Below are 26199 nucleotides of genomic sequence, written 5' to 3'. Positions count from 1 at the left end.
ACACCGAAGTCTGTAAAAAGAGCAAACATCATCTGCAAAGTTATTATTACGCTTTTTCATCGGTTACACTATCGTAAACATTTTCTTTTGTGAAGAGTGACTCTAGCTACAAAGGTGTATTATTCTCAAAAATGTTAGTCTTTATTATTCGAACACAAGGGGCAAATTAAAAGTTATTTTCTTTGTCCCGCTCTGTGTATGTGCCATAGTTGCATTGTTTGTTTTCATAAGTGGAATGTCGTCTTGTTTATTGAATGGTGATTTGGCTTCAAAGAGACAAAAATAACAAAAAAGCTCCAATTGTATTATGCTCTTTCTTTCACAGATTTGAATAGGTTTTGTAAGGTATTACACCAAGGCATCGTGAAGACAAAATCTTAAATACATAATGGTTTCAGACACAACCAAACATACATTGGCTGTGTCGTTATTTCACATTTGCAAATCAGCTGACTGGGTGTTTTATTTTATTAAAAAACATTGCTTTCATTTGATTTCCCAGCATGGACAGAAGAAACATTGTATAGTTTTAGAGTTTTGCATCAATACGTTCGTACGGTGTAACGGCCGTAATGAAACACTGGATTTGCATAAGTGTCGTAAAGAATAATCTAGATTACTGTGACACTTGTTTTGTATCCATTGCATGGATTGCCTTAGAATGTGATATATCTAGGGTAGTGTCTTAATATATAATTATCAATATAGTTCAATACGATTTTAAACCACGCATCACCTGTTAGAATTAGCAGGGATTTCAAAGCAGATTATTGTGTTTTCTCCAGTATTAATGCAGTTGCTTTTGAAGAGAACAATTTAGAAGCATATAAAAAGTTTCGGAGTTTTCTTATTGAATAAATTAGTTCTGTGGCATAAACATGAATTTTCATAAGGATCTCAGAAAGCATGGCGATGTCTTTCTTGGGAAATCCATGGATCTTCACAAACTGAAATTTATGAGGAAAAGTGAGCTGGATCCAAAGACGCAGCACGAGCTTAAGAACGCCTCCTCTGAAATGGACAGACGTGTAGATCAATGGTATAAGGAACACAAACATAATGTGGGAATTATCAAGAAACATCAAGAAATTCTTCTGAAATCAAAAACGGATCTCCAGAAAGAAAAAAGAAGGATTCAAAGGGACGAGTATGTCAGGGAACAGGAAACCATCAGGACTAAGCTGGAGAAGATACGACTGAGGTTTTTGATGAGGAGAGTGGTAGGAAAATTCAAGGACAATGTCAGAAAGAAAAAGAAAACAAGAAAGGCGAAGGCAATGTCATTATCAATGTCCGTCAAAGACTCAGATGACTCCATCTCGGCTGATTATCATCAAGATGAAGGTTATCATGACGAACAGAGTAGAATGCATGCACTAGAAACCATACCTGAGGAGGACGAAGTCTCGACTTCCGGTATATATATATATATATATATATATATATATATATATATATATATATATATATATATATATATATATATATATATATATATATAGATAGATAGATAGATAGATAGATAGATAGATAGATAGATAGAGAGAGAGAGAGAGAGATTGATAGTTTAAATATATTTGAGAGTCAAACAATATGTTATCATACATTGCAAACGTGTAACGTTGTTGTTATTCGTACGAATATGCTACCCACAAGCGCTAGCAAACGTGTATTCTACTATCAAATGTATTTCTTAATTATAAAAATAAAATAAATTTTCTGTGTCTTAATTGTAATAAAATATTTATTACTCTTAGCAAAATCTGTTGATCCTAAGCGGTAAATTAGATATGTTGGCGACACTGCTAGTGGCCAAAGCTTTGAGGGGTTGCAGGTCGAGGGGTTGCATGTCGAAAACAAATATCAAAAGAATCGACATGTGAAAAATCTATTCTATGGAAATATATTTGTGAAAATCCGAATTCCAGTAAGTAGGTAATTTATGAGAGTTCTGGATTACTAGGTAATTTAAAAGATGAGAATGTATCACTGAGGCTGTACGTTTTGGTTTTGGGTCTCTATTACATCTAGCAAGTAAATTTTATAAATGTCCATTTGGTTTTAGGTCTCTATTACAGCTAGCAAGTAAATTTTATAAACGCCCACATGGTTCACATCATGGGTCTCCATGTTCTCTAACTAAATATTTAAAATTAAAAGTACACTTACTAACGAATACGCCGTATCGAGAGACCAAAACTCAGTTATCTATTATCCACCACAGCTATTTTCTACCCAGATCCCATATTATATCACTATACTCCATTGGTAGTGATCGGCACCCAGTTATTTACCATTATGTTAGCTACTCTCAACACTTACATTATAGTATCACTTGCCGCTGCAGTGATCAATACTCCAGTCACCATCCAATAAGCTGTTAGAACAATCCAAACCCAGTTATCTACCCCTACATTTATTAACAAACGAAAATATGTAGGATTATATCAAAATTATGCATACTTACAAAGCACACACATATCACTCAAGAGGCTATGATGTTAAAAGAGAGGAGTTACATAACAAACATACACGCGCAGTATCATATACACATTATACCCACAAATATACTTATACACTACCAGAGAAGAAGCGTAACGGTGGTTAACGACACATTTTAGAAACGCTGGATAGTTTGCATTGGAACATATGGTTGCAAGACAAGTATTTGTTGATTTGGTATGTATGTATGCCTGATTGTTAGGTAAATATGGGGGGTGGGGTAGCGGTGTTTTTTTTTTTGTTGTTGTTTATTTTGTAACTCCCGGTACGTGATTTTTGTCTAATTTTTTACATTTTTATTCATGACTGTACATTGTAGGGAATTCCTAGGATTTCTTACGTGCATAATGTGTATTTTATGATATTAAAGAACGCAGAATTGCAAGGATCTATATATAGATGCTTACAAACGTCTTGACAGTTACTAATAATATAATTATTAATAATTATGTTTACGAGATATTCGATCTTTTCCCAGGCGGTATCTTAGAAGTATTACGTTAATTCCTATTAGATGCGTTAGGTCACATGAATAGGTATTTTGAAATATTAGACTAATTAGTAAGTTCTGTCACGTGGAATATATTGCGACATATAGTCGTAATATACCTTTGAAGATGTATTTAAGGAGAGAACTGAACAGATTCATTCCTATTTGGGAGTCATTCTTATTTCTTATGTTCTTGTAACATCAAGTCTGCAAACGTGTTTTATGTTGTACTTAGATATTTTTGAGAGGAAAATAAACATTTGTTTGGACTGTTCATTGGAAATATAAAGTGCGCATTGAACTATAATATAAATCTAGAACTATTATGAATTATTCAAAGGAATTCGTGAAAACGCCGTTTTGACAATGTCACATTCTTGGCGGACCAATACATTTCCGGTCTTGAAGTTTATACTGAACCTTTCGTTTTTTGGACTTCAAAAGAACTATTTCATGATTAGTTTGGGTTCACTTCATAATACTGTAAGTTCCTCTTATATTTTCATTTGTAACAATGATAATGAAAACTTGTTGGTTTTGCTTCTTTCTGTTATTTATTTTATGACCACAGATTCGTAAAACGTAGATTGAATCGGAGGGAGTAGTACCGTGTTTCATTTGATGGCTAATGAAAGCGTTTACAAAGCAATCAAAGAGACACCTGACATTACGTGCGCCTTGTTGAAGTTTCACATAAAGTGTGAAACGACGTAAGTCAAACTCTGGGCAGACCGAAAGCTAAGTATCCACTAAGACGAGTTTAAGTGAAAACCTTCACCATTGCCTCTGGACTCCAATCCAAGATCGGAGATAATATTTTTCAAAGACAATTACCTAAACGTTTGCGCAGAGGCATAATCAGCAATGCTATCCTCAGCCAGCGGTCATCGATTAAAATCCTTTTTAGTTCCAACATTTCTGCCTGTCCAAGATAGAAGTCACCAGAGATGACCAGAGGTTGTGTACCAGACCCTAGGAACCCGAATTCTCCCATAAAATTACTTCAGATCTCACTTGACACTTCCTGAAGCCTTATGACTGTTAGGAACTAACTGCAGCCAGATAATTTTGTACGACGATTATTCAGGAAGGTATGCTTTGTGAGAAGTTTATTTCACTCCAGACTTAGGTAGTGACGCAGGTCATTTCCGCTCTTTAAGATATGACCAAGTTAGTGTATAACTTTAGTTTGCAGTAGCTCTGGTAGTGAGCGTAATGTTATATGTAGAATTTGAGAATACTCTAGTAATCATCATTTTGAGAGAAGTGTTTCCAGAATATTAGAAGGAAAAAAGTCATACGAAGAGGCTATTGAGATAGGCAATGAAGGTGTTTATGATCCTGAACAACCGTCACCACATCCACAGAACACAAGTCAACAAGAAGCTAATAAATACATTCAGGATGTCAAAATGGCTTGAAAATGAACGACATTTGGTCTCCTGTTTTGCTACTGACAGAATTACAGGCCTAAGAAGAGAACATTGTTAATGTGATGTCAAAATCGATCATCCTAGTCAGAAACAGTACGACAAATGATGAGTCAAGAAGTAAAGAGTATCTGGAAGAGACATTGCCTCTTATCTCTTAGAAGGGACGCTTTTGAGACTTGCGTGACTATTCCTTAAATAAAGACTTGTGTGACTATTCCTTACCTTTGTTGACTTTGCAGAAACCAAACACAGCGAAGCTTTTTTGCAACAGAGTACCGGGTATACTCTTTACTTGACAAAATTGTTCAAGAAAAAAAATCAGGTGTAAATTGGAGACTGATCACAACGACAGAAACAAACAAAAAGAAAACAAAGAAAACGAATGAATAGATTCTGACTCACAGATAGCACACAGCTTCTTGGAATCATGTGGTGTGTGCTGAAGACGATGTTCTCCATCGCAGACTTAACGATTGTCAAGCCTATGTGATCAACGCAGACGAGTCATCGAAAAGGACAGCATCCAAAAGCTGTCTATTTTCCCAACGAAGATAGTGTGGACTATTTTCATTGTTACATATTACTTTCTCTGGAAGATGACTCATTGACTTTTGAGAAGAAATGATATGTCGATTAGATTGAATATTGCGAGATTAGATAAGGTAAAAAGAAAATAATTCTTTAATTCAGACTACATAGTCTATAATTCTAAATTAAAATATCGATATAAAGTAAAACTATTGTAAACATACAAAATCATATGTATCTTATATACAAGTATACAGATACATGTACAGCAATAAACTGTGTCTTGCATTGTTAAGAATGAAATTAAGTTGCACATATGAAGAGTAATTTGTTCCATCTGCTAATAATATGACAATTTAAACGAATGTCATAGTTCCAAAGAGATCCAAATAAACAGTTCTTGTTATTAGATATTCTTGTCCTCATTGAGAATACATACTTTCTCATTACTTCATCAAAACTGAATATATTATAATTTACAAACATTTTGGCGGCACTGTTTCGTCTAGGAATGCCTAATAGAAAACGAAGACTATTATTATAACCAACAACTAGTTTTCGTTTCATACATTCACTAATGTTTGTCCACAGAGGAGCACAATCCATTCTGCAGCAACAAGATTTCAACAATCTAATTTTGATATTCAATGAGCAGTCCGTAAATTTTCGTATGTTAGTTCGAGTACACAAAAATCTGCAATGTCTCATATCTTCATTATCTGACTGGTTGGATTTTCAAATATGACCCAAATACGCATTACTGTTGACAAACGTAAGAGCATTGCCGTTAAGATGTACAAGGGGAGGAGATGGTAATTTGAAAGAAGTTGTCTGAAAGACCATTCATACTGATTTTGTTTGTATTATAGATGATATCATTCTCAAATGTTCACATATCTTTAATAATTTCCTTAAACCTGCGATAGAAGGACTTGTCAATGACATATCATCAGCAAAACTAAAATTGTTAAGAAACAACACATTTGGTGGCAGACGTAACTCCACGTAACACTGACCCAGTTTACGATTTAACTCGTCCATGTATATATTAAATAACAAAGGGGAAATAACATCAGCATGACGCACACAATCGGTAAAATGGACAGCCTGGTTATTACACTTCTCCATTGCACATAGTACAACTGTTTGCCATACCAATTAACTAAAGTAAGAACTACATAGTACAACTGTTTGCCATACCAATTAACTAAAGTAAGAACTATCTAGACATATATTTTAATATTAAGCAACTTTTTAAAGAGTGTCCAATTACTGATCCCGTCAAATGCCTTACTAGCGTCTAAAAAGCATACAAGGATCCGATACCATGATGTGTAGACGGTATTGTGTATTATCTTCTTCAGCACAGTCTTGTAGTTCCATTAGATTATTTAGCGTCTTTTTTATCGTGAGTACTCAAGATGATGATAAAAGTAGAAATATGGTTTTGTGATTATTATTGTTATCTCTTTCTTTAGCTGAAAAACGAAAATTGGATCAATGCCAAAATTACAGAGCCTTAGATCATGAGATATCAAGTTTGTCTTCACAACGTTGTCAGCCTTCTAAATAAGTTTATGTTTAATATTGTTGGTTTGAATTCCTCCCTTGTGTTATGAAGAAGCCTCTTATTATTAAACGTTTTGATTTTTTAAAAAAAATGATGTTTTGTTTTCGATGTATTGAAAACAAGATGTTTTGTCCAACTCTTTCACATTGCTTTATATCGATCCTGGTCACGTTTCTTTTTTCTTCACATTCGCGTACAGGATCAGAAGAATGTTTTGCTTCACGTCATGATGTTTCCATATAAAGTTGTGCGTTCACCAGTCATCTTCAGACCTAGCCGCACAATGTAGCACAGCTGAATGGGTGCAAGCGACGTTAATCCAAAAGAAAGGAAGAAGAAAATACAGTCTGTCCCCCTCCATCGCTGACTCGTCAACAGCTACAATTAGCAAAATCACTGACTCGGTGAGACTAAAGACAACGAGGAGCATAAAGTATATCCAGATTATCTTAGATGGCAAAAACAGAAACAACAGCAGCGATAGCAGGAGGGAGGAGAAGAGATAACGTGCAAAATGAACACAGGAATTATATTTCTCGTTCAGTAATAAATATCCTTGTGCTGCGGTGAATCCTGTGGTGAAACATGACCGTCCTGCAAGGTGTTAAATCACATTACCGCTCACCAAAAACAATTTTCATTGTCACCCACGTCTCTAGCAAATAGGGATGCTATCAATGTACCCTATAATGTGTTTTAAGTTATGTGTTTGTATGTTTGTATTTCTCTTTCTACATGTCTTTGTCTTACTCCACCAAGCATACAAGTTAATATCCACTTCCCTTATAAAATGTGTGTTTCTTGAGTGTAATGTGCTTGTGCTGGTACAATGTGTTTTTTGTATATAGTAGTGATCCGTGAACACTTCATTACGCTTGTGTAAACCTACGTAAAACAAAATTCAAAACATGGTTTCATTAAAGTCTATGAAATTTATGTTTGCTTCTGTATTCTGTGAGTGGGTCGTATTTTGTGTTTGGATAGTAAAAAAATGGCGGATTGCGGACTGTGGGGGTGTCTGATAGGCAACAAAAAAACATTACATTTATTGTACTGCTCGACCAAAATGTACACCGACGGAAATGATCAGTTCTCGTTTGGCTCTTTAAAGGTTTGGCTTAAAAATGTCATTCACTGTTTTAAACCTATGGATCCTTTTGACATTAGATTTCCGTTTTACTCTCAAGTGTTTTCTCCCCAGCATGCAATCGTACGTGTAATGTTAAATCCTGTGTGGCTCTCAAGTGCCCCATAGAAGTACTCATATAACTTTCAACTACAGATATAACTTAGCTACAATTATTTCTTTCCTTTGCCGTCTGTCTGCTTTCAGAGTTTACCAGGGGGATTGTCAGAGACCAAAGCTTCCGAAGTTTCAACACAAGTCGAGCGTATGTTTCTATGAAGAACACATTAGGAGACACTAATGAGAAGCACACATTGACATTGTCATCATCTCCAACAGAAAATATTGGAGGAGAGCTCAACAGTAGAGAAAATCTTACTCTTGCCAACTTGGAAAAGTTAAATCTCAACTCGAACAAGGTCACTGAAATTGAAAACTTTCCATCAACGCAAATAGAGGTCAGCATACTGATTCCAGGCCCAGAAAAAGCTGATTCGAACTTAGGGAACTGTAGTTCTTCCCTGGATTCAGAGTCCACCCCTGAACAAAATTCTGAGACGTGGATTGATTCTTCTGAGGATTGCACATCAGATTCTGTACACTCTGTTTCTGACGCAGAATCCGAGGAACTGTCCTACACATACGGCAAAATACATGATGGTCTGGCATCAAAGAGGATCAAAGATTTACCTAGAATGCTCAATCATCCATACCACCAATATCGGAGTGGGCCGAAAAATGAAAGAATTTCTGCGATTGGGCTAGACACAAATCGAGAAGTCAAATCGAAGGAGAGGCTACCTTATTATCAAAGTATGCATTCTAAAGATACAAACAGTCGAGACAAGGACCCTAAACGAAAAATACAAAGTGCACGAGAACAGCGATGTACTCCAAGGACAACGAGGGATTCAGTGAAACAGCGATCACGTGATAACATTAAGAACCATGTGAGACGGCATGATCATATCGTGAACCTTAAGGACGAATCAAAGTATATGACGGTCTATGGTGTTAAAGCTGACACGTCGGAGAAAACTACCGGACTTGCTACCCGAACAATCCCACCCAATTCTCCACAACAGCAGAACCTGGGGAGTAGCAATGGAAATCTAAGCTTGTTGATGGTTAATCTCAAAAGATCGAAAGCTTCTAAAAGAATGAAGAAACAATCAGTGGACCTTGCATCCCCTAGGGAGAGACTAGAACTGATTGTAATACCACCCATACCTACTTCGATCAGTGAAGAGAAAAGTGAGAAAAGACGAAAATCTACGGAAACTAATTCAAGTCTGGACCCAAGCCGTCTCCAGGCAGACAGATCACAGATTTCTTCAAAGAAGGCAAAGTACAAGCGTGAAAAACTACTAAGAAAGGAAAAACTAGAACTCCTAGAACAGCGCATAAAAATTAGGCAATTCATAGAATCATTTGAAACAGGTAAGCGTACAAATAGTAAATAACCTCTTATCGTACGTCACGAGAATGCTTTATACTCATGACGTTTTGGCAGTGGTTTTATGTTTAAGTCAAATAATCAATTGAGGAAACAATAGCGGCTCAAACATGAAAATCAGACGAGATAAACAGCTACTATTTCATTATATTTGGTTCGCAAAACATTTCTTTCAGTATAATTACTGACTAAAACTTGCTACGAATCGAACGGCGCCATCTTGACATCAAGGTAACTTCTCGCCTCTCATTGTACTATAAGCAATGTGTTGGGAGAACAAAATTGCAGCGCATCAAAACACTAAAGAAACCGCTGTTTATCGTAGCTTTTCCTTATAGCCTGAGCGGCTGTTATTTTGTTCAAGTACTTCAACCAATTGATTCCGATGGCTGACATGAGGCTGATGTAGAAGAGACTAAGATGGTCAGAATGCATTTCAAGCAGTATAGTGAGAATGAGCCAAATAGATCATGTCTGATTATATCATGCAAAACATGGTCACATCGTCATGGTTCAAGACAAAATATTCTATACACATTTTCAGTTAAAAGTTACATTTCTTTATACCCTCAATATAAGTCGTTTTTATTATGTCTGAAGTGGGATTACCCTCTGTGTCTTCATGACAATGAAAGATATCTTCGTGCAACTTTACAAGTACTGTTTTCACACTGTTTTGTATTAATTGAAGGGAAGGGTAATATCATCAGTGACTTCGAGGATTGAAAACTTTAGGTTCTAAACTAGATTCAAACGATTTCCAATGTTCCATCTAAACTAGATTCAAACGATTTCCAATGTTCCATCTAAACTAGATTCAAACGATTTCCAATGTTCCATCTAAACTAGATTCAAACAATTTCCATTGTTCCATCTAAACTAGATGCACACGATTTCGAATGTTCACATTCAGCAAAACTAGCAGGAAAGAGTGCTTATTTGGCAATGCTGACTTAAACAAAAGCTACATAATGTTAAGTTATTTGTCTTCTCCGGCAGTTCAAATCCCAAACAGGCTCGGATATGCATGTTAAATAGGCGGAAAAAGTATTCTGTGTTCTTTCAAGATTTGGATGTTTATGCCCGACATAACAGTAGTAGAGCACTCTTTGTTATATCTTCATTCTGTTCGTACGTCTGTCCGTCCGGTCCACCTTGATTAGTTTTTATATTTATGTCAGTTTCAGGCACTGGGATGTAGCAAACGTGTATGAAAACATTTAAAGTTTTATTGCATTAAATTTCTCCAAGTTCACTATTTTGACATTATTTATTACCTAATATTGATATAATTTCAGATTGGAGATCGACGCATGTGAGTAAATTAATTTTTTTTAAGTAGATTTTTATTCTAGATACATTGTGCAAGCTATACATGTATACCTATATATTAGCTGAAGCCAACTAATTCATGCTTTTTAAGTATTGACTATAGGAAGTAGGTATGTTTTAATATTCTCTCTGTGTATGACTCGTTAAACGTACATAGAATAACTTCAAAAACACAAAGTACTGATGCGAAACATTTCGCTCTCGTTCCTGTATAAATGACGTTGTTCTTGGAGAATGCTTTACACCGGGGCTAAGCGAATTCGTCGAGTAATGCTGAGTCAATAGTTTTTTTTTTTTTACACCGGAGTTGAACGAGTTGAGTCATGTTCGGCTTTTGAGTGGTTTACATGGGGACTGAGCAAGTTTTTCGAGTTATGCTGGCTTTTTCAGTAGTTGATAGTTAAGTTATTGAAGTTTTGCGGTAATATTTTTCACAGGTCTTTCACAAAATGTTATTTTATTTTTAAGTTCTCGATTTCCTTTGTAGTTTATAGCTTTATTCAGGTAGTTTTGTTCTTTTCGGTGATGATAGGAAACGGTGTTATAGCCAGGATCGACCGTATATCAGAATATAAAATTAATGGATCGAATAAGTAGAGAGATCTTAGCAGAGATACAGTGTAGAAAAAAAAAAAAAAAAAAAACCACGAGCATCGTGTACAGGATATAAAAATTTAATTGATCAGATAAACATAATAATTATATACAAGACCAATATAGGACACGATTCAACCAGAAAAATAAATTCACTAAAAGTTCAAAAATGCAGTTAGCAGTTCGGTTACATAGACACGGCAGATTTCACTACGAAATCGAGTGAGCGTTTTCGACTTTAAGTGTCCATCATGTCTGCACAACCTGATAGCTGGCCACTCTCCAGAATCAACACAGCTTGTCGGTTGGGGTCGACTTGCACAGAACACTCTTGTTTTTTTGATCGTTCACTCATAGATCGTCCGTTCACTCTTATATCAGCCGTGGATCCCCTTGCATTTAGCGTGGAATCCCTGGTATTATGCGTGGCAGCTATTGTCCTAATAAATAAAATAAATACAGCATTACACTTTGTTCTCCCTGAAGTCTTGAAATAAATATAAATATCCATATCGTTGCTCAAAATACTGGTATCAAATTTCCCAACAGACATTTCGCTGCTAATTGGCCTCAGGTAATATCCTTACATTATACTACCCTATTGGTAACTAACAATTAATTAGCATAAAAGACCGTTCCGGTGGTATAGTGGTTAGAACGTCCACCTCGGATGTGGGAGGTCGTGGGTTCGATCCCGGCCGAGTCATACCAGAGACTTATAAAAATGGTACTTATAGCTGCCTCGCTTGGGGATCAGCATTAAGAGGTTAGTGTTAGGACTGGTTGACCTGGTGTCAGGATAATGTATGCTGTGTGATGCCCCAGTGCAAGACATCACTATAAATTGTCACACTGCAGACATCGTAGCGATATGACTGAAAAATTGTTAAAGCTACGTAAAAAATCCAAATCACACACACACACACACACACACACACACACACACACATCACATTAGCATAAAGCAGCACACAAATCTAATAATAATCAATTATTAGCATACACGATTCATGTATCATTTAAAAGAAATCAATTCAAGCAAGTATATAGAGACTCACATCAAGAACAGTTATATATGAAATTAAGAGAGCACGTGTTTGCTTTGCTTTGAGGCTGGCTTCTTTTTACCCCGTAAATAGAACCGTCTCCTTAAACCCCTAGCTACCGGTCTCTCAGATTATTATCTACACGTCCCTTAGACAATCTGTACGAGGGTTTTTGTCATTTCCACTTGAGACAAGACCTTTCGCCTCGCGAAAAACGTAAACTGCCTGTTCTGCGATGTGATTCAGTTTTAAAACACGAGACTTCGCCTGGGAAACTCACCCTACATCGTTAACTTATTCAATCTGAACTCAGGCTTATCTAACTGTCATTAGTAACGCTTCCCTTAATATAACAATGTCTGCAAAGTTTCAACTTATTACATATTTCAGCAGGTACAAACGCTGCTTCTGCAACACTTCAACCCTTGACATGTCGATAAGCAAAATCTATTCTTCACCCTTGTACAGTCTTGCCTGATAACGTTATCAAACGGAACCTCATCAAGAATCAATCAAGTCCCTAATAGATGTATAAAACTACTTTCATCTTCAGCATCCCGCGGATTTAATTCCGTGCAAGTTCACATGAATCATTTTAAAATTGCTGTGTCATAATGATACCTGCAAAATTCACACTTTATATATATATATATATATATATATATATATATATATATATATATATATATATATATATATATATATATATATATATATATATATATATATATATATAACAACAGCACAACAATTATTGTGGAAATTAGTGTATGTGCTTTACAAGGTGTTAAGGAGGTCTTAATAAGACATTTATTGATTAGTATCAACAATTCAGTCACTGATACTGTTCATTGTATTAACCAGAATTTGCCATTGTTCACTTGAACAGATCTTGATCAGTGAATATTTATCAAAGTGTTTCATCTAGTATTAATGACAATATAATCCCAAACAGCTCTTTTCATCTAGTATTACAATATAATTGTAATAAGCATTTCTCATCTAGTATAAATGAAAATATAATCCTAACACAGCATGTTTCATTTAATATTACTGGCAATATAATCCTCATGTAGCACTTTAACTTTGCTTTCGGAGAAAAGAAGAAAGTAAATTATATGTAATTCCCTAAGCACCCATTAAAAGAAAAGAAAAATATTGCTTAATATATGCAAGCAAGGTCGTGACCCGTATGCTAATATCATCGATACGTAGCATCTTGGTATTAGATGAAAAATAAATGAGTCATATAGCAGTTTATAAGCCTTGATCCTGTGTTATGAGTCATCATCTGTCAAATATTTATTATACTCATGATTTCTAAAAGGCTTGTGGGATATTGTGATCCTTCTTATGGGATACTGTAATCAATCTATTACCTTACCTTATGGGATCATATGATCATTCTGTCTATTACCTTACCTTAGACCGTTCAGGTGGTCTGGTGGTTAGAGCGTCCGCCTCGGATGCGGGAGGTCGTGTGCTCGATCCTCGGCAGAGTCATAACAAAGATTTACAAAAATGGTACTAACAGCTGCCTCGCTTGGCGCTCAGCATTAAGAGGTTAATGTTAGGACTGGTCGGCCTGGTGTCAGGATAATGTGACTGGGTGGACATCATGCTACATGTCTGCGGCATGATGCCCCAGTGCTATACATCACTATAAACTGTCACACTGTAGACATCGTAGCGATATGACTGAAAAATTGTTAAAGCTACGTTAAAAATCCAAATCACACACACACCTTACCTTAGTGAGGCCTGGAGTGGTCAAATGGTCTAAAGCGCTCACAGTTCCCGATCATTGCCATCTCACCTCTGTCTGCGTGGGTTTGAGTCTCTGCTTGGCTAACGTGGGTACGTGAGAAAGCTTGCAAGTGGTTCTTCCAGGTTTTCCAGGATTCTTCCTCTTGCGTTATACTGGCCGCTATGTACAGCATTCCTTGTGCTGGAACATGGCTTTAAACCCTGCAACAAAAACAACCTTACATTAGTAGATATTGTATCATTTTGTCTAGTACCTTACCTTATGGGATAGTCATCATATTACCTTACCGTATGGGATATTGTGAGCATTCAGTCTAGTGCCTTGCATTATGGGATATTTTTATAATTAATTATAGTACCTTGCCTTATGGGATATTTTTATAATTAATTATAGTACCTTGCCTTATGGGATATTTTTATAATTAGTTATAGTACCTTGCCTTATGGGATATTTTGATCATTCTATCTTACCTTATGGGATATTTTGATCATTCTATCTTACCTTATGGATCATTCTATCTTACCTTATGGGATATTTTGATCATTCTATCTTACCTTATGGGATATTTTGATCATTCTATCTTACCTTATGGGATATTTTGATCATTCTATCTTACCTTATGGGATATTTTAATCATTCTATCTTACCTTATGGGATATTTTAATCATTCTATCTTACCTTATGGGATATTTTGTTCATTCAGTCTAGTACCTTGCATTATGGAATATTTTGATCATTCTATCTTACCTTATGGGATATTTTGTTCATTAATTATAGTACCTTGCCTTAGATATTTTGATCATTCTATCTAGTATCTTACCTTATGGGATATTTTGATCATTCTATCTTACCTTATGGGATATTTTGATCATTCTATCTTACCTTATGGGATATTTTGATCATTCTATCTTACCTTATGGGATATTTTGATCATTCTATCTTACCTTATGGGATATTTTGATAATTCTATCTTACCTTATGGGATATTTTGATCATTCTATCTTACCTTATTGGATATTTTGATCATTCAGCTTATTACCTTACCTTATGGGATATTTTGTTCATTCAGTCTAGTACCTTGCATTATGGGATATTTTAATCATTCTATCTTACCTTATGGGATATTTTAATCATTCTATCTTACCTTATGGGATATTTTGTTCATTCAGTCAAGTACCTTGCATTATGGAATATTTTGATCATTCTATCTTACCTTATGGGATATTTTGTTCATTAATTATAGTACCTTGCCTTAGATATTTTGATCATTCTATCTAGTATCTTACTTTATGGGATATTTTGATCATTAATTATAGTACCTTGCCTAATGGGATATTTTGATAATTAATTATAGTACCTTGCCTAATGGGATATTTTGATCATTCAGTCTATTACCTTGCCTTCTTATCAACCTCTGTGTGACCTTGCCTTCTTATCAACCTCTGTGTGACCTTTAACCTTGCCTGTTATTTTACGTTTTCGCATAGTAACTATTTGAAAGAGTCTTGATTTTTGGCTTTCTACCTCTCGAAGTCCCTGGCAGAAGTTCTAAAGGTTAAATACAGTCATGAAGTAAGTCCCATAATATGTGATGAATAGAACAACAACAACAACAACAACAACAACAACAATAATAATAATAATAATAATAATAATAATGATAATAATAATATTAACAACAACAACAACAATAATAATAATAATAATAATAATAATAATAATAATAATAATAATAGTTATACCTACTTTATTTAAGTTGAATGGAACTAATCTACCTCATGTCACTCTTTTATTTGCACATTTAGTACATTATTGCACATAAAGTAAGAAAAACCGCATTTAGTACATAGTTGCACACACAGGTAAGAAAAACCACATGCTAACTATTCAGTGGAAAAATAAACAAGTTCTATAGCACTAAATGTAAGAACACTATATTTAAATTTAGATACGGACGTAATAAGAGAAAATGAATACTATAAGAACACGATCCAGCCATGTGTATACAGTATGCAAATAGAAACACAGCAAAACTTAAGTCTTGAGAATTTATACCTTGAATTTTATAGTATTTATCAGGTAAAAAGGGTTCTCTTTTTATCAAGTGAATCTGATTTTTTTTAAAACAATGTATAGTTCTCGAATTTTGTTGAGATTCTGTTATAAATTATTTGTATCGAACACTGAAATATTTTTCTGAGTTCTTTATTTGGTTTTGAAACTCACTACACCATGATTATAATCTAAAGGATATCGGAAGGAACACGTTCAGGTTATGATTTAACGGTTTGAAATCAGCCAGAGTACATCGAAGTCTTATTTTCACTGTTTTAGATCTGGAGGAACACCTCTAAGCCTGTTTTAACTGCTTGAGATTCCGATGAACACCTCTAAGTCGGATTTAACTGTTTGAGCTCTGGAGGAACACATCGAATCTGATTTTAACTAATGGACTTCTAGAAGAACACCTCTAAGTCTGATTTTAACTGTCTGAGATCTGGAGGAACACTTCTAAGTCTGATCTTAACTGTTTGAGAGCTGGAGGAACAACTCTTAGTATGATATGAAATGCTCGAGAGCTGTGTCGTATGCAAATTCGTCAACAAAAGAAATACAGTTGCTTTAAGAGAGGCAGACCAATTATAAAAATAAAAAATAGGAGTGGACACATGTATTATCCACGTGGCACTCCACACAAATTGGTTTGTCTTCAGAGAAAATCAGCTGTTATGTATTGTGACTCTTTGTGTTCTCCTTGCCATACAGGATGCAAACAAACCAAACCTGGAATTGTCAGATTGATATATGTGATATATGGTCAATAACTAAGGATTTTCTAAAATCACCATTGAAGATCCAGCTAATTTTCCTTGATCTAAGGCAGTAATACTTTAGTTAGCATATAAACGAAGACTGTCTCACATAAGTGATTTTTTCTGATTAGTACATCATAAGACTGTCTAACATGAGTGATTTTCTCTGATGAGTACATCATAAGACTGTCTCACATGAGTGATTTTCTCTGATGAATACATCATAAGACTGTCTAACATGAGTGATTTTCTCTGATGAGTACATCATAAGACTATCTTACATGAGTGATTTTCTCTTATGAATACATCATAAGATAGTCAAGATCTTCCAAGAAGTTTTGGACAGAGTTGGTGAAATATATATGGCTATGTCTCTGTTGACATCTTTGTCGTCTGACTTATGAATGAGATTAACTTTTTCCAATTTCCGCGTCTTGGCAGCACTGAGGTGGATATACTTACATTACGTATATGAGCGTGGTTGACATTGCCGGGGTGGGTGTGGGAGACAAGCGCCCCACTCCTCCAGAAATTCCCCATACGGCTTGCGTCTCTGATCGCCTCTGTCAACTAAAATTAAGCTCCTAGCCTTCGCGAGTAGCTTAGCTTCGAAGTCCGGCGGACCACGTTTTCCACTAACAGGAGAAGGGGTGAAGGCGGGCCACTGGTTCCTTAAAACCAGTTGCTTTGGGTATATGGGACTCGTAAACCTTGGATAGTAGCTCATCTTGGAGAAGGAAGACTCCGATTCCAAACCTCTGCTGCTTTGCGACTATACCCACTCATGGGAAAGGCTAAGGGAGTAAACCCCGACAGAAAATCCGGAGATGGAGTCAATAAGGCGGTCTAACATCGACTTCAACGTCATTCCGGTAACTCCTGAGACGCCGTTGGTTCCAAGCTGTATCGGCATTCGTCGTTCCCTTAGGCCCACCAGCTGCGTGCAGAGGGGGGATCTACTGCATGGACAACAGCTGATTCCCCATACCACCCTGCCCAGGCTTCGTAGCTCCAATGGAGAGGACACGAGAAGTAGCAGTTTACCGGTTCTAAGTCAAAGCTCGATTGGCGTAGAGCTTGGCTCCAGGGCTTACTTCAGACGGTGGGAGAGATCACCATGTCTAACTGGACAGCTACCGCCCGCCTCAAGCTGGGCAGCCCCCATCAGTGAGGTGCTGCCAGTCATGGCCTGCCTGTTTCACTGCGTGCCTGGAGCTTAGAGAACCATCTCGACAAATGGGCCACAAACGCTGCACCAGGAAAGACTCTAAGAAGAAATAAGAACACTCCAGCTCTTTGTTTTGCATCCTGGAACATCAGGACCATGTGTCCTGGATTGACCGTTGATCTACAGCAGATCGACGATGCACGGAAGACTGCCGTCATTGACAGAGAACTTCTCCGACTGAACATGGACATTGCCTGCCTCCAAGAGACCCGACTGGCTGACAGCGGCACCATAGAGAAGCCAATTACACGTTCTTTTGGCAAGGGAAGCCCTCGGATGAACCTAGGCAGGACGGTGTAGGCTTTGCCGTAAAGAACACGCTAGTCGCCTTCATTGAACCTCCGTCATCAGGTACTGAGATAATCCTTGCCTTCCGGCTGCACCTTTGCACTAGTATACAGACAGCTGCCGACATCGGGGATGCAAGAGGAATGTATGACGTATCAAGAAGGCGACAGGCACCCCCCACCTCCAAGACCGCCCCCCCCCTCAAGTCCAAGACGGCCGAAGTCATCACAGACAAGGGGAAACAACTTCAGCGATGGGTTGAGCACTATGCAACCCCAAACAACGTTACTGACACCGCCCTGGACGCCATTCCAGACCTGTCTCTCATGGAGGAACAAGACACACAGACCACCCTGGAAGAGCTCGGAAAAGCCATCGATTGCCTTGCCTGTGGGTAGGCTCCTGGAACCGACGACATTCCGCCTGAAGTCCTCAAGAGCGGGAAAACAGCACTGCTCCAGCCCCTACACATACTCCTCTGCCTCTGCTGGGAACAGGGATACATCCCATAGGACATGCGTGACGCCAACATCGTCACTTTGTACAAGAACAAAGGAGACCGTTGCGACTTCAACAATTACTGGGCAATCTCCCTCCTCAGCATCGTCGGAAAGGCTTTCGCACGTGTTACCTTGGCGCGCTTGCAGATCCTAGCCTCCCACGTCTACCCAGAGACCCAGTGTGGATTCGAGCCGACAGGTCAACTGTAGACATAATCTTCTCACTACATCAGCTGCAGAAAAAGTGTCGCGAGCAGCAGATGCCCCTCTACTCTACATTACCTTCATATACCTAGCGAAGGCGGTTGAACTGGTCAGTCGAAGTGGACTCTTCAGAAGATCCTGCAGAAGATCGGCTGCCTCCCACGACTGCTTGCTGTCGTCACGACGTTCCACAAGAACATGTACAGCACAGTGTGCTTCAATGGCGCAACATCGGAGGCCTTCCCAGTCATCAGCGGAGTCAAACAAGGCTGTGTCCTTGCGCCGACGCTCTTCGCCATCTTCTCCATGCTTCTCCAGTACACCTTCAAGGACTGTAGTGATGGAGTCTACATCCATACCTGTGCTGTTCAACATCGCCCGTCTCCGTGCTAGGACTAAACTCGCAGAGGTACTCATCCATGAATTGCTCTTCGGCAGCTGGTATGCCGCCTCTCCCACGCCTGTTAGGAATTTGGACTGACCATCAGTTTTAAGAAAACGAACGTCATGGTGCAGGACACAGACTCCCCTCCCTCTGTCACCATCGATGGGTACAACTTGGAAGTTGTCGAGAACTTCACATACCTCGGGTCCAACATCTCCAGCTCACTCTCCATTGATTCTGAGGTGAACGGCAGGATTGTCAAGGCATCAGTAGTGATGGCCAGACTTAACCAGAGGGTCTGGAACAACCCCAACCTCACCGAGAAGACCAAACTGGGTGTCTACCAAGCCTGCGTGCTCAGATCACTCCTCTACAGCTGCGAAACATGGACCACCTATGCAAGACACGAGAGGAAACTCGACAGCGTCCACCTGAGATGCCTGCGGTGCATTCTGCACATCCAGTGGCAGGACAAAGTACCCAACACAGAGGTTCTAGAACGCGCCAACATGAACAGCATATTCTCCATTCTCAGCGAGAGGCGCCTTCACTGGCTTGGCCATGTCAAGAGAATGGACCCAGACCGCATTCCCAAGGACCTGTTATATGGGGAGTTAGCAGAAGGCAGAAGGTGCACGACCGACTGGACGACCACGTCTGCTCTACAAAGATGTTTGCAAGAAGGACATGAAGACGGCCAACATCAATGTCAACGACTGGGAGAGCTGTGCTAACGACCGTTCCACCTGGCGTCTAGCTGTCAGACAGGGAGTTCAAAAAGCCGAGGAAGATAGAAACATAAAGCAAGCTGAAAAGAGAGCTAGAAAGAAGGAGAAACAAAAGCTTACTCTGGAGCTACAAAATCGTCTCCCGTAGACGGACGGCTGCCATTGAGGAAGGACATATATGAGCAATATATTTTCAGCTGCTTCAGGAGACGTGTGCCAATGTTACATTGACCTGTTGCTTCATTGCTCAATAGTTTGCAAAGATTGTATATTTTTTCACTAGATATTGCAGAGACTGGAAATTATTTTGTCAGCTGAAATGTTTTTGAACAGAAATTTCTTAGTTTGTCATAACTGTACTTTATAATGAGTTCATTCATCTTAGAACTCATTACACGCATTTTGTATTTCATCATTTTCATCAATAATCAGTCGTTCCTGGTAAATTTGATGGATTTTTTGGTGACCTTTTTTTATGGCTTCAGCCACAATAACAATATTAAAGACTGCACATAAAATTTTATTTGCAGTCGTCTCTAGAGTTTGTTGATAATAATCTTTATTTGCACCAATAACTACTTCGGTACTCCGTTTCTACATATTTTATGACGTCGGTACTCCGTTTCTACATATGCTATGAATTCGGTACTCCGTTTCTACATATTTTATGACGTCGGTACTCCGTTTCTACATGTTATGACTTCGGTACTCCGTTTCTATATATTGTATGACTTCGGTACTCCGTTTCTACATATTTTATAATGTCGGTACTCCGTTTCTACATATTTTATGACTTCGGTACTCCGTTTCTACATATTTTATGACTTCGGTACTCCGTTTCTACATATTTTATGACTTCGGTACTCCATTTCTACATATTTATGACTTCGTTACTCCGTTTCTACATATGTTATGACTTCGATACTCCGTTTCTATATATTGTATGACTTCGGTACTCCGTTTCTACATATTGTATGACTTTGGTACTCCGTTTCTACATATTTTATGACTTCGGTACTCCGTTTCTACATATTTTATGACGTCGGTACTCCGTTTCTACATATATTATGACCTCGGTACTCCGTTTCTATATATTTTATGACTTCGGTACTCCATTTCTACATATTTTATGACGTCGGTACTCCGTTTCTACATATGTTATGACTTTGGTACTCCGTTTCTATATATTTTATGGCTTCGGTACTCCGTTTCTGCATATTGTATGACTTCGGTACTCCGTTTCTACATATTTTATGACGTCGGTACTCCGTTTCTACATATGTTATTACGTCGGTACTCCGTTTCTACATATGTTATGACTTTGGTACTCCGTTTCTATATATTTTATGACTTCGGTACTCCGTTTCTATATATTTTATGACTTCGGTACTCCGTTTCTACATAATTTTTAACGTCCTTGTTAACCTACAGCTCTGAGTTTTCACAGCGTTTAGAACGTCAGGAGTTAACACGGCAGTACCTTTGCACTCTGCATGTACATATTTATCAACCACTTGCATATGATGATGGCTTCATATGCCAAGCATCATCATCGCCAGACATTGGACTATATTCCAAGGAAAATAACTGAGGTCTTCCAGTAATTTGTTTTCATCGTCATGCTTATGATACATACTAGTGTATGTTACGGTTTTTTGTGTTTTTGGTTTAACAGTTGTTTTTTCTGTCTGATATCTGGCTAGGAAAATGGGAAGTAATCACTTAGACCTATCATAGGAATATGTACTTTTGTCACATTTACTTCCAGATTTGTATAGATAGGATCTATTTTAGTTTTTGAGTGGTCATTTGCTTGTTTTGGTTGATCCACTAATTGGTAAGAGCAAACGTTTGTTTGAAATTCAGTTAATTTCCGACACCGTGATAATTTCGTTTTTTTTTTCTTTCTATCAAGCACTTTAATTGCTTTCAAAACGCGCATTCTATCTGATGGAGACCTATAAGCCATCAGGAACGTCAGCCTTTTTTCTTTGCTTACCTGGATCCATATTTTTAGTTTCATCTGATTCTTGATCATTTCTCCTTTCAAATGATAAACCATCTCTTACAAGTACAACACCTACACCCATATCACATCTAGTTGGTGTGCATACCCATCAAGAAACACCTACACCCATGCTGCGTATAGTTTGTGTGCCATACACTTCAAGAAACACCTACGCCCATGTCACGTCTAGATGGTGTGCTGTAACTATCAATAGACAATAAACCGCTACACCCATGTCACGTCTACTTTGCCATATCTGTCAATAAACAGTAAACCATTTGCATCATTGCCGTTTGAATTTGTTTATGTAAGTCCCAGAATATATGCGTTGTTAACCTTGGGTGTTAACATTCTGTTCAGTTGGTCCAGGTTAATATTCACACCTTGTATATTTACAGGCTTGGTGCTTTAACCTTTTCCTTCTTATTTCTGAATTTTATAAATCGTCAAAATAAACATCACTAGGCGGGGCACACAAGGTGCTTAGATCTGCTTAAATATTTTGAAAATGTCTAGAAGGGTAAATACATTTTAGAAATGATTTACTTACAAAGCAAAAAGAGATACTTAATGAATTTCCACATTGAAAATAACCATCGTAGTTGTAAGTGTCGTTGAAATGCTGTTTAATTGAGCTCCCAAAGGACACAAGAAGGGCAACTTCACCCAGCAACGTGCCCAAAGATCGTCTTGAAACATCAGATTAATTTTGCCTCATAATCGGAATTACTTTCATAATCCTAATCCAACACCTGTTGTAGAGTGAAGTATTTGACAATACTCTGTCATGTGACCATATTCTGAACAGTCGTGTGTTTTCCAAGTATGTCTGCATGACTCATGGTCATGTCCAGGTTCAGTTCAATCATAAGATACACCTTACTTGTTACTTGAGTTACTTTTCCTGCCGTGTCTCCGGTTAATGCGTTTGCCTCAGAGTATGTGTTACGAATCTTCGTCTTAAAATAAGTAATAGAAAGGAAGTGAAACCAACAACAAAATGTAGTAATTTAGTTCTCTAAGTTACAAAGTGAAAATTTAAGACATTTGCTTAATGTGAATTAAATCCAAAAAATCCTAAATGTCCTATCACATCTCCAAAAGTATAGAATGTTCCAAATGAATTCCAATAATCTTGAATGTCCTGATGTACAAGGAGTCTTGAATGTCATGATATGCCACAATGATACAATTCAAAATGTCATTCAATGAGTTCTCAATAATACCAAAATAGAGTTTTATTCCAAAACGTCAATTTGAACTTCATAATTCTAATGAATAATGTAAATAAATTCTTCTCAAATTATGTACGAACACAGCTATAAACTCTAATGATTGATTCACAAAGATTGATATTAAAATGGGACGAATAATTGTTTACCGAACCTATTTTTTTTATACAAACTACACTTGACCTGCAACGCAATAGATTTTCTGGAAAACCCAAATTACCGATGGGAAATTCTACAAAATTGTAAACATGTTCGCTTCCAGAACATTCTAAGTTCGTAAAGAAGGTTAGGATTTAAACTCAAATTTAAGTAAACAGCTTGTTTACTTCTTAGAATCATGACAAAAAGCAAGTAGGCGTGAACTACACGACTCCCAATCACGGACGAGAATTAAGCACACGATATAGACATCCATAACAGTCGTGGAATATTATAATTTATTACATGCAAAAAGTGTGAATCTCCATTTGTGCAAATTGGTTCTGTCCTTAGCAATGGCATTTACAGTACCAAGCCAGACCTTGTCATGAATACAGTTTCAGTGTTAGTCAGTGTGTGGTCCTATTCATGGCAGTGTTGTTGTGTTTTTTTTTACTAAGGCATTATAGTTTCGAATATCAGTTTCATTTCTTTGAGAAACTGTGCAAATTAAGACCTAACTAGCTGGGTTGTACAAGTAACTATTGTTTAGAATATGGAACAAATTGTCTGCAACGTTTTTAATATCAGTGCTGTTTTTAACATGGTTTCCGCCAGCACTTAAGACGATTGTCTCAAATTAAGGACCCTTGCCCTGATTACATGAGGGATGTGACGAGTTTCCACTCCAGGTCATGATTTGACTCTGACCCAAGTTTAAGGCGTTTTTATTTACTAATTTAATGATGCAGTCACCAATCAGTCAATCAGTAATGCTTATTATGTGTAAATTTATCAAATTTGGGGATTGCTAACTTTCTTTTATGGAGAAGAATCCCTGATACTGGAAGAGTCGTGAGTTTCACTACTATTATTAGTATAATGATGATTCAAGCAGAATCATCGTGTGATTTCCATTCCCATGAGGTTTGAAAGAGAACATGTGTTTTCTGTTGTTGTGATAGTATCAATAACGTTCAGTGTTCTACGTTTGATAAATATGTCCATATTACTGTTAATGTTTTGAGTCTCTAGTCCGATTAATTACCGTATATCCTCAACTGTCATGTCTTTGATTAATCACCGTATATCCTCAACTGTCATGTCTTTGATTAATCACTGTATATCCTCAACTGTCATGTCTTTGATTAATTACCGTATATCCTCAACTGTCATGTCTTTGATTAATCATCCTATATCCTCAACTGTCATGTCTTTGATTAATCATCCTATATCCTCAACTGTCATGTCTTTGATTAATCATCCTATATCCTCAACTGTCATGTCTTTGATTAATCACCGCATATCCTCAACTGTCATGTCTTTGATTAATCTCAGCATATCCTCAACTGCCATGTCTTCATTATTCTCACGCATGCGACAGAGAAATCTACCTGTCATGCTAACCTTACTTTTCTTATCTCAGTCTGGTTATCTCAGACCATTCGCGTCAGTCATGTGTTATGGACTATTTTATCAAGGGACGCAAGCATTGTTGTCTTCTGCTTGGCCTGATGGAGTTGTTTTCCGATCAAACATACGCCGACGCTTGGGGAAATTTACCAAAATAGTTTTTGGAGGAAAGAAACAAATAACTTACAAGATTTTTTTTAAATTAAAAAGTCTGATATAGATAACACAAAAAGAAAATAGGGAACATCTTGACTCTTAAAGGTACGAGAGCAAAAATCGTAAATGTTTACCCCATTGTGCCCCAGGTGAATCAAACATGTACCTGCAAACATTAATGACGAATAATGCACTTACCAATTAGAAAGAATCATTTATCCATCCACATGTTATTCAACAGGCAGATTTTCCTGCAGCATATATTTCCACCACTAATAGCAAAACTTGCCATATTTCCGAGAAAGAAAGTATAAATGTTCCAAGAAACCATGAAACTTGTTAAGTTCAGCGCATGATTATCAGAGAGGGTCTGTATTTGTAGGGTGTTTCATACACGGGGGGAATTTTACAATCAATATTAACTATAACACTAGTATGTCACAAACAGTTTCACCTCCTCCAAAGAAAATGAAAGTTATATACGATAGTGACACAGATATCTAATTACCCATGAATAATCCAATCACGTATTTCTTATCCTCAACTGCCATGTCTTTTTCATTCCCATTTCTTATCTTAGAGATATGTTTTATGCAATTTTTGGATCATCTTCCATTATTGACAAGAGAACTTCTGGATTAATGGCAGCAGAACTGTATTTTATATCAGTTATTTGTTCAACACATTATTTTTGTTTTTATACAGGTACTTCGGATTTAACATCTTTAAGAATTATGCACTGTTCAGCACTCAGGTCATGTTCTTTCAATAACTTATCTTAATGGGCCTTCAGTTGTATTGTTTCCAGAAGAAGTGGTTTATTTTACCTTATTATTATCAGTTCCCCATTTCAGCACAGACGCATTGTTTAATAGCGCTTCCAGCTGAATGGTGTCCTCTTGGAGCAACTGGTTTTTATTATCCCTTGTTAGAGCTGTCAATGCAGACACGAAAGGCCATTCACAATGCACAGCTCTTATTTCAGCTAATGAAGGGGTCTGGGTGGACTGCCCGATTTGGAATCTAACCAATCTTGCCCTGATTGTTTTGGTGTTGTACCGAAAGTTTCATGTCTGAATTCCCAGTGGGAGAAAGTTGCATATGATTTCCATTTAATTCAGACTTATCACCACCTGATGCTATATTTTGGGGAGCTACGGACCTTAAATATTCTTTGATTGTTGCCATGGTTGCTATCATTGGTTTTGGAGTAAATGTCTTGAGCAATGACTTGAAATTCAGTATCAGTCCATTGTTTATA

General features: G+C 37.3%; 1 protein-coding gene across 1 annotated transcript in view; it reads left to right on the top strand.

Moving 5' to 3' along the window:
- Positions 1–532: 532 nt before the first annotated feature.
- The window catches only part of LOC149796363 (uncharacterized), a 27673-nt gene continuing 2006 nt past the window's right edge, over positions 533–26199 (top strand). The window contains exons 1-3 of the mRNA XM_089960215.1: positions 533–1416; positions 7857–9089; positions 10404–10420. Coding sequence (XP_089816341.1) covers positions 879–1416; positions 7857–9089; positions 10404–10420 — 1788 coding nt within the window. The 5' untranslated portion in view covers positions 533–878. The remainder of the gene's footprint in view (positions 1417–7856; positions 9090–10403; positions 10421–26199) is intronic.

The sequence above is a fragment of the Sinohyriopsis cumingii genome, chromosome 6, assembly GCF_028554795.1.
Source record: "Sinohyriopsis cumingii isolate HCF-2022 chromosome 6, ASM2855479v2, whole genome shotgun sequence".
Lineage (NCBI taxonomy): Eukaryota > Metazoa > Mollusca > Bivalvia > Unionida > Unionidae > Sinohyriopsis > Sinohyriopsis cumingii.
Note: the sequence above shows the minus strand (reverse complement) of the source record. Positions and strands in the feature narration are given on the sequence as shown.